Source organism: Pan paniscus, chromosome 8 (assembly GCF_029289425.2).
Source record: "Pan paniscus chromosome 8, NHGRI_mPanPan1-v2.0_pri, whole genome shotgun sequence".
NCBI lineage: Eukaryota > Metazoa > Chordata > Mammalia > Primates > Hominidae > Pan > Pan paniscus.
In genome coordinates, this window is record NC_073257.2 from 15660024 (window position 1) to 15670015 (window position 9992).

A 9992-nucleotide genomic window follows, 5' to 3' on the forward strand; every position below is an offset into this window, starting at 1 on the left:
GACATTCCTGATTTAAATAAAAACATTCAAGACCATGTTCTTACAATACACCACACACCTGAACAGATTATTCGTGTCTTCTCTGGCCAGGTGTAAATACCTGGCTCCTGTGTCATCATGGCTGAGCTTCACTGCAGTCAGGAACAGCTCAGGAACAGATGTCACCTGAGTTAACAAGAAAAACACGACCAGTTAAACTTAGACAAAATGGCCTTTGAAATGGTTATGTTCGACACACTGAGAAAACTGGCTTTTCTGCCTGAAATTAGATGATGCCGGGAAGGCAGTATTTCAGAGCTGGAGAGGAGATCCATGTTGTCCAGGTCCCTTATCCTACAAAGGAGGAAACACAGACCTAAAAAAGCAGATGAGAATGTGTGTGTGTGTGGGGAGGGAGGGAGGGAGGGAGGGAGGGAGGGAGGGAGGGAGGGAGGGAGGGAGGGAGGGAGGGAGGGAGGGAGGGAGGGAGGGAGGGAGGGAGGGAGGGAGCCGGAGGGAGCCGGAGGGAGCCGGAGGGAGCCGGAGGGAGCCGGAGGGAGCCGGAGGGAGCCGGAGGGAGCCGGAGGGAGCGAGCGCGCGAGCCAGAGAGAGCGCGCGAGAGAGCGCAAGCGAGCGCGCATGTGCTTACTACTGGCTAGGTATTTTAGATTTTTTTATTTTTTTAATTTTTTATTCTTTTTTTGGCTAGGCATTTTCTAATCATGTCACATATAATCCTGTGAGGGAGGTATTCTCATCCTCATTTACAGAAGAAAAAACCGAGGCTCAGGGTGATGAAATAAGCTGCCTAAATCACAGAGCCAGGATTCACCCTGGTGTCTGCCCTTCCCATGGTACCGTGCTGCACCTAAGTAACACAGCGCCCTTTCCACAGTCTGCTGAGTGTCTCCTGCTTTTGTGTGCTGCACTTAACACAGCGCCCCTTCCAATGTCTGCTGAGTGCCTCCTGTCCTGCTTTTGTGTGCTGTGTCTCAGTAATACAGTGCCCCTTCCAATGTCTGCTGAGTGCCTCCTGTCCTGCTTTTGTGTGCTGTGCCTCAGTAACACAGCGCCCCTTCCAATGTCTGCTGAGTGCCTCCTGCTTTTGTGTGCTGTCTCAGTAACACAGCGCCCCTTCCAATGTCTGCTGAGTGCCTCCTGCTTTTGTGTGCTGTGCCTCAGTAACACAGCGCCCCTTCCAATGTCTGCTGAGTGCCTCCTGTCCTGCTTTTGTGTGCTGTGCCTCAGTAACACAGCACCCCTTCCAACGTTGGCTGTGTGTCTGTTTCTGTGCATATCATCTCCTGTAGTGCGCAGAACAGGCCTGCAGGGAGGGGAAATGCTAGAGTGGGCTAGCCTGCGACAGCGGGGAGAGGCTCTAGGATCGGCCTTTGCTTCTCTTAGTTTAGGATGGGTTCTCAGTGGTAGCTAGAAGCAAAAAGCTGTGGCTTCCAGAACAGCTGGAGGGGCCGGGAGGATAGAAATGCCCAAAAGAAAGACGAAAGACTCCCCACTCCTGGGGCGGCGTGGAAGGTCATCTCCTACTTTAGGTAAGCCTCCTGGTAAGTGACCATACTCCTCGGTATGAAAGAAACTGTCTTCTCTTCCAGTCATGCCAGCCGGCCCTCTCCCTCAATCACACACCACGTCCCTGTGATCACCACACCACTCACCACCCCCTCCTTCCAGGTGCCACGAGTCACCTGGCCAAGCGCACACAGCAAGTCGCTGGCCGAGGTCAGACCTCGGGTCTCCTCAGCCCAATCTAGGGAGCCTGCCACGCAACAGTCATGCACAAAGCGGACTACTACGACCTGCATCATCTACCGCTGCTAACTTACTTCTGTTTCCAAGCTTACTGTACTTTGTAACAGACGATCAATGCTTTTAAAATCAGCAGATACAGTGAGATGCCTGCTTTCTAATAATATATAGCTTTAATAATAATAGCTTTCATGGTAGCTATTTCTCAAACAAGAATCATGACTTAAGTTTCTATGGCTGGACACAGTGGCTCACACCTATAATCCCAGCACTTTGGAAGGCCAAAGTGATATGGTTTGGCTGTGTCCCCACCCAAATCTCATCTTGAATTGTAGTTTCCATAATCCCCACATGTTGTGGGAGGGACCTGGTGGGAGGTAATTGAATCAAGAGGGCGGTTTCCTCCATGTTATTCTCATGACAGTGAGCACATTCTCATGAGATCTGACAGTTTTATAAGGGGCTTCCCCCTTCACTTGATCCCCATTCTCTCCCCTGCCGCCCTGTGAAGAGATGCCTTCCACCATGATTGTGTTTCCTGAGGCCTCCCCAGCCATGCAGAACTGTGAGTCAATTAAACCTCTTCACTTTTTAGCTCATACTTTATAAATTACCCAGTCTTGGGTATTTCTTCATAGCAGTGTGAGACTAGACTAATACACGAGACAAGAGGATTGCTTGAACCCAGGAGTTTGAGACCAGTCTAGGCAACAAAGTTTCCATCTACACACACACACACACACACACAAAATTAGCCAGGCGTGGTGGCACCTTGTCCCAGCTACTTGGCGAGAGGATCGCTTGAGCCCAGGAGTTCCAGGCTGCAGTGAGCCAAGATTATGCCACCACACTCCAGCCTGGGCAACAGGGTGAGTCCCAGTCTCAAAAATACGTTTCTATAAAATTTGAAAAATAAAGGAGGAGAATCTACCACTGTGGGTGAGGCCCTTATTAACAGTAACCTGCACTATACACCCAACTGTCTTTGCCTGGCCTTTGCAGGATTTCACAAACGCTCCAAGTCTGTCTTCATGACTCCCATGCCTGGACCTTGTCTGGCGCACCCTAGTCACTGCCCTGGCTCCCTTGCTGGAGCCCTGACCGAAGGCAGCCACGTTCTCACAGCACCCTCTCCAGGAGCTCTTCCCTCTGCCCCCAGCAGCAGCAGCTCCCACTCCTCCTCCTGCCCTTGTCCTTGGCCCTCCTCGTGGCGTCCACCATGTGCCTCCGGTCACAGCCGCAGCAGTCTCTCTAGACAGAAGCTGTTTGTCTTTCACGTTTGCTATAACATCAAGCACAGCACAAAGCCAACAGCTGGCCAAATACATGAAGCGTGTCATTTTTAGTTACCATGCTAAATAGAAACAATGCAAAAGGTTTAGGCAAAATAACAAAACAAAAAACAAATGAACCTATTTTAATATAGACCCAAGTAAGTACAGGTCCACAATTTCTTCTTTATCATTCTGAAACCCGAATGGCTCAGAAAACTGAAAGGTTCTGCAGAAGTTTAGAGCAAGCTATCTGATGGCAAAACCTGACTGAACAGATCAGGGCAGTGAGTCTTCATGCTCATACTCAGTGAAACATCAGGTTTGGCTGCAGAAACGCTAGTGTGTCTGATTACAGAGACCCAGCTGGAAGAGTTACTCTCTAAAATCTCACAAGAATCAGGCTTTGCGGGATTCCAGGAAGGGACTGGGGGTCATTTCACTCACAAGCTCTGTTCAGCCGAGTAGCCGCCACACAACAGGAGCTGGGCCAGGGCCTTGGGACACAAGGACAAAAACGCTAGTCTCCGCCCTGAAGGGCTCCGTACATAGGCCAGAAGCCACACCTGCAACGTATGTGGATTTAAAAGGAGGTGCCAAGGACGACCCATACCTGGTTTACGGTGAATCCATGGATCTTGTCTCCTAGTTTATACTGCAGAGCCCTCTCACAAGCCCGGTTACTGTTCCATCGCCACGCTCTGTGGTGTGCATGTCTAGATTAAAAGTCATCTAAGTTAGATGAGTTGCAGGAAAATTATCTGGCTAACATTATTCAGCCACATAGTGAAAATACTCTCATGTAATAAAGATTATTAAAGAAAAATTAAATACTGCATCTTCCAAAGTCTTGCACATTCCAGAAAACTGATTTCTGGTAAGGTCCTTTCCATTTTAATGATCTTTATCTTAACTAAAGCTTCAATGTTGGAAATCTTTTCTTTATACATGTTCACAAATAACTATAATACAATTACAGTTTAAATTCCCCTTGTTTAAGAAACAACTCTTAAACAAAAGGGCTTCTTTCCCTCACAGAATCCTCAAAAGCCTTCACAGTATAGCAAGAAATTCACACTACAGTTAAATCCCATTACATGCCTACTGAATTGGTGAAAACTTAAAAAGCCTAATATTACAGGGAACTCTCATACACTGCTACAGGGAGTACAAAGTGGAATAACTTTGGAAAAGCACTTGGCATTCTTTAGAAAGGCTGAAGAAGCCGGGAGTGGTGGCTTACGTCTGTAATCCCAGCACTTTGGGAGGCCTGGGTGGGCGGATCACCTGAGGTCAGGAGTTCGAGACCAGCCTGGCCAAAAATTAGCCTGACCTGGTGGCAGGCGCCTGTAGTCCCAGATACTTGGGAGGCTGAGGCAAGAGAATCGCTTGAACCCAGGAAGTGGAGGTTGCAGTGGGCCGAGATCACGCCACTGCACTCCAGCCTGGGTGACAGAGCAAGACTGTCGGAAAAAAAAGAAAAAAAAGCTGAAGATTGGAAATCCATTCACCTCTTGGTCTATATCGTCCACACCTTACGCTGCTGCCCCAGCACTCACAGACAAAAATGTCAGCACGAACCCTGACAGTCCCAAACTCAACTCACCCGGAGGCGTATCGACAGAGAATGGATAAGGTGCGGACTAATCGTTCAATAATAAAAAAAAAAAAAAAAAAAAAAAAAAAACCTTACCAATAAAAGGGCCTACAGAGGCATGTAACAAAGATATGGGTCACATAACGTGAAACAAAAGATACACATGATACAGTATTATCCTAAACAGGTATTATTCAAATAGGTAACAAGATATTGTCAGAACGCATAAAAATGGTAAAATATTAAAAAAAAAAAAAGCAAGGACATTTCTGTATGTCATGACGGTGATAATCTAAGAGGGAGGGAGAGGGTTACGAGCAGTCAGGGGAATCTTCAACTTGGCCACAGGGACACTAATTTTCTTTTTTGAGAGAGATCTCACTCTGTTGCCCAGGCTGGAGTGCAGTGGTGCAATCTCGACTCACTGCAACCTCCACCTCCCGGGTTCAAGCAATTCTGTCTCAGCCTCCTGAGTGGCTGGGACTACAAGTGCTCACTACTACGCCCAGCTAATTTTTGTATTTTTAGTAGAGACAGTTTCACCATGTCGGCCAGGCTGGTCCTGAACTCCTGACCTCAAGTGGTCTGCCCGCCTTGGCCTCCCAACATGCTGGGATTACAGGTGTGAGCCACCGCGCCCAACCTACTTATTTCTAATAATTATTCTCACCTGAATGAGATGGCTCACACCTGTAACCCCAGCAATGCGAGAGGCTGAGGAGGGGGATCAAACCAGCCTGGGAAACAGAGCAAGATCCCTGCTCTTAAAAAACACGTAATTATTATTCTCTCCAATTGTATTATATGTCTTATGGGATTTTCTACATTAATGTATCCCACCGAAATATTTATTTTAAAGATAATATGTACAGGAAAAAAAAACCTATTCAGTCACTGGCAATATTATGAAGATATGCTATAACCAACATTTGCTCACTGATTTAGCAAATTTCAGAATTATGGGACAGAAGCGTTTTAAGAAGCTACTTATCAAGGACATGATAGGAGACTCCTGAGCGGTAAGGCCAGGCCAAACTCACGCCACGGACGCCCCGTGCCTCCCGGCCTGGGCCGGCAGCGCTGAACTGTTACCTTATATTAAACACGGGCTCATGGATTACCATGAACACTAAACCGCTTCGTCATTTTTTTTCCCCATAAATTGAGTCATTAAAAAAAACAGTTCAATTCCGGGAGGCTTCAGTTCTCTGAACACAGCGAGACTTTCAGTGTGGGCTGTGGGCGCCTCGGTTCTCTTAAGGACTCGGCCTCCCAACAAAAATGAACTAGGAGCAAAGCTGTCAGCGAGAACCGCAACTGCCGACCCCATTTACTACCCCCGTTAAAGCCCACGCTAATGGAGGGCCCCGCCGGGAGCGCAGCGGGCAGGCCCGGCCCCCAGCCCGGGGCATCGCCCCTGGGAGTGGGAAGGAGCTCCGAGGTCCTCCGGCCTCGGAGCCTCGGATGCGGGAGCTCCAGGAAGGGCTCGGGGTGCGGGACGCCCACAGCTGGGGGAGCTGCCAGCCCCGGGCGCAGGGACGAGGACCCCTACGCCTCCGGCCTGCCCTGGACCCTCCCCTCCCGGGTACCAGCGCGCCGAGCGCCTCCCGTCGCAGCGTCTCACCCGCTGCTCAGCCGCCTCAGCACACACAGGCCCTGCCGCCCGCCGCAGCGCCACATGGCGTATGACGAGCACCTGGCGGACGAGGAACCTCTCTTAACCCGACGCAGGGCGCGGGTCGGGGCTTGCCGTGACGGCTACCACTCCTATTGGTCAACGCGAACAGCGACGTCCTCTGCGATAGGCTGTAGGTGAAAAGGAAGGCCTCCACTGCTCTGGGACGGGCGGGAGGGCGGTGCGGACGGAGATGGGCGGGAGGGGCGGGGCCGACGTGCCGAAGGAGGCGGGCAAGGCGAGGGGCGTGGTCACGGGTAGAAAGGGGCGGGGCCGGCTTGCCGAAAGGGGCGGGGTTCGGCCAGCAGCAGGATGTGGACAGATGATAGGAGGGGGAAGTGGGCAGGCGAGAAGTGGGGCGTGGCGAGAGGCGTGTCTATGCAGATGGAGTGGGGCCTGGTGAAGGGCGGGGCTGCGCTGGTGAAAAGAGGGGCTCCTGGAAGGGCGTGCTGTGTTGGGCGGGGCTGTGCAAGTGAGGGGAGGGGCTTAGCGAGGGGTGGCTCTTTGCAGGTGAGGAGTGGAGACCAGTGGGAGAGGGGATTGCAAGTGAGCTGAGCCTTGGGGGCGGGGCTTGCAGGTGATAGGGTGGAGCCTAGTGGGCGGGGATGCAAGTGAGCTGGGCCTTGGGGATGGGGCTTGCAGGCAATGGGGTGGAGCCTGGTGGGGCGGGGCTGCAGGTGAGCTGGGCCTTGGGGGCGGGGCTTGCATGCGAGAGGCGGGGCCTTGTGGGGGCAGGGCTGGCAGAAGTGGGTGGGGCTTGGTGATGGACCGGGATGTTCAGGTGAGGGTAGTGGCCTGGTTGGGGGCTGCCGGAAGCTGGGCCAGGTGAAACTTGGTACCCCTCTCTGGCCTTGGTGTGGGCGTTGGTCCTGTTTGTAGGGCTGAGCTGAGCTCCAAAGGCGTTCTGCTGCCCCGCCAGGCCTGAACCTTGGGGTCTGGGGGCTTCTTGGATGAGATCTCAAGGCTGCATGGCAGGTCCCAGGGCCAGGGCCCCACGGTGTCACACGTATCACGGATGGCCGCCAGGGAAGCACAGCACAGCTCCGAGCTGCTGCATGGGAACCTGTGGCCCCCGCTGCTGCCTCCGCTTTCCTCTTCGTTTCGTGTCTAGGAAGATGCACCTGAGCCCCCTGACATTGCCCAAGTGCCCAAGGGCCCTTCTGGGAACCCCCAGAGAGGCTGAAGGAGGCCCGCGTAGGAGTGGGTGGCTCTGCACTGTGGGCCAGAAGGGGCCCTGGGATTAGCCACGCTTGGAGAGGGTGGGGTAGCCCTTGGAGGAAGTCCGCACCAAGTCTGACCTTCTGGGTTTCTCAGAGCCTCTCTTCCTTCCTCCCTTCACCTTCGCCCTCTTTTCTTCCCCTTGTATCACGAATACAAACAGGCTCAAATCTCCCTCTGTCTCCTAATGGGCTCTGAAAAAAAAAAATAAAAAAAATAAATGGTAAGTAGATGGCTGCAGTCGGCTTGAACAAGCTAAAACTTTGGAAGCAATGTGGAAGGTAATACTGTGGGGAAAAGTCCCAACGTGTCTACCCCAAACTCTCCATAGGGCAGCCAGTTCTGGGCTGCAGGTAAACACGTACCTCCTTATTGAAGAGCCCAAAGGAACCAGAACACAGGCAATAATAGGAGCGACAGACACAAACACGCTCTGCGCATCACCCGTCTTCTAGGGAGAATTTGGGTGTGCGCACACAAAATATCCGATCTAGGTCTCAATCAATTTAGAAAGTTAATTTTGCCAAGGTTAAGGGCATGCCCATGACACAGCCCCAGGAGGTCCAGATGACATGTGGCCAACATGGTCGTGGCACAACTTTTTTTTTTTTTTTAATACGGTGTCTCACTCTGTCGCCCTGGCTGGATTGCAGTGGCGCAATCTTGGCTCAGTGCAACCTCAGCCTCCCGGGTTCAAGCGAGTCTCCTGCTTCAGCTTCCCGAGTAGCTGGGATTACAGGCACCCACCACTATGCCCAGCTAATTTTTTTTTTTTTTTTTTTTTGTATTTTTAGTAGAGATGGGGTGTCACCATGTTGGTCAGGCTGGTCTCGAACTCCTGACCTCGTGATTTGCCCGCCTCCGCCTCCCAAAGTATTGGGATTACAGGCGTGAGCCACCGTACCTGGCCACAACTTGCTTTTATACATTTTAGGGAGATATGACACATCCACCAATATATGTAAAATGTAGATTGGTTGGGTCCGAAATGGCAGGGCAACTCCAAGTGGGGGCTTCCAGGTTGTAGGTAGATAAGAAGGAAATGGTTGCATTATTTTGAGTCTCTGATTAGACTTTCACTGAACACACAACTTACATTTGAGAGAAGGGTAGAGAAACAGTCACTAATGCCTTAGTCTGACTCAGTGAAACAATGGGGCAGAGGAAGTGATCAGATATGCGTTTGTCTCACCCGTGAGCCTCAGGAGGATGACTTTGAGTTCTGCCTGTCCTTGGTCCACAAGGAATTTCCTTGTGGACAAATTGTGAGAAAAGTATGTGGCTTTTAAAATCCTTTTAGCTGTCTTACTTAGAAATAAAATGGGAGGCAGGTTTGACAGTTCCCAGCTTGATTTTTCCCTTTAGCTTACTGATTTGGGTTCCCGAGATATTATTTTCCTTTCATGGGTCATACATATTAGTAGGTCATCATAACATCTCTGATCTTGGGGGAGACAGTTGGGTATCATTAACCCTATTGTGAGTGGCCAGGAAAATGAAACACTGGAAGGTTATAGTGTTTTTATTTCTTTGAAAATAGATGTTGTGTAAGTCTAATAATTAAGGCTTCAGAGTGTGTTCCCATAGCATTCAAATGTCACTGATGGATAACCTAGATAAACAAACGCCCAAACATTTACAAATAATTATTTCGAGTAGCATTCAACCTAATGTTAACACCTACAGGTAGTCTCAGTTTATATTAACACAAATGACTCCAACACAGAAATTAAAAATCCGAACTTGTCTATGCAATTTGCTATGTTACAAAAACATATCCTATGTTATAGTGAAATTCATTGTTTTAGCGAAATTAGAAAGCAATTTTTAAAAAAATCAGAATAGATTGTGACTGGAACTTAGAAGGGCAATCAAGTGAATATTGAGTGTTAAAGGTTTAATTGTGCCTACCCAAAAAGATATGTTGGGGTCCTAACCCCCAGTATCTCAGAGTGTGACTTTGTTTGGAGATGGTCTTTACAGAAATAATTAAGCTAAAATGACATCATTGGGTGGGCCTCACTCCAGGATGGTTCATGTCCTTATAAAAAGGGAAAATTTGGATGCAGAGACAGACATGCACACACAGGGAAAATGCCATGTGAAGATAAAGGCAAATATTGGGGGTGAAACCTTTACAAGCCAAGGAATGCTAAGGGTCACCAGTCAATAACCATAACTTCAGGACGCAGCATGGAACAGACTCAGTCTTCAAGCTCAGAAGAAAGCAATCCTGCGATATCTGGATCCTGGACTTCTAACTTCCACAACGGTGACATAATAAATTTCTTTTTTTCTAATCTACCCAGTTTGCAGTACTTTGTTACCCTGGCCTTAGCAAACAAATACAGAGATGTCAAAGCACTTTTACCTCTGAAAGAAAAATATGCAGTGATTTAACCAAATATGGTGTTTTCCAAGGTTACATGTCATGAACATAATACATGCTTTTGGAAACCCTTTCTTTCTGAATTCATCATAAATTAAA

The 9992-nt window shown here is 49.5% G+C and overlaps 1 protein-coding gene across 2 annotated transcripts in view; it reads right to left on the minus strand.

Moving 5' to 3' along the window:
* Positions 1–6500, minus strand: part of PITRM1 (pitrilysin metallopeptidase 1) — a 35721-nt gene extending 29221 nt beyond the window's left edge. Inside the window, exons 1-3 of one of the 2 annotated variants that reach the window (XM_003827771.4) lie at positions 6236–6500; positions 3628–3730; positions 59–165 (exon numbers count right to left, since the gene is read on the minus strand). In XM_003827771.4, the coding sequence (XP_003827819.3) occupies positions 59–165; positions 3628–3730; positions 6236–6291 (266 nt within the window). In that variant the 5' untranslated portion in view covers positions 6292–6500. The remainder of the gene's footprint in view (positions 1–58; positions 166–3627; positions 3731–6235) is intronic. The other variant, XM_034929864.3, reaches the window with a different exon arrangement.
* Positions 6501–9992: the final 3492 nt, after the last annotated feature.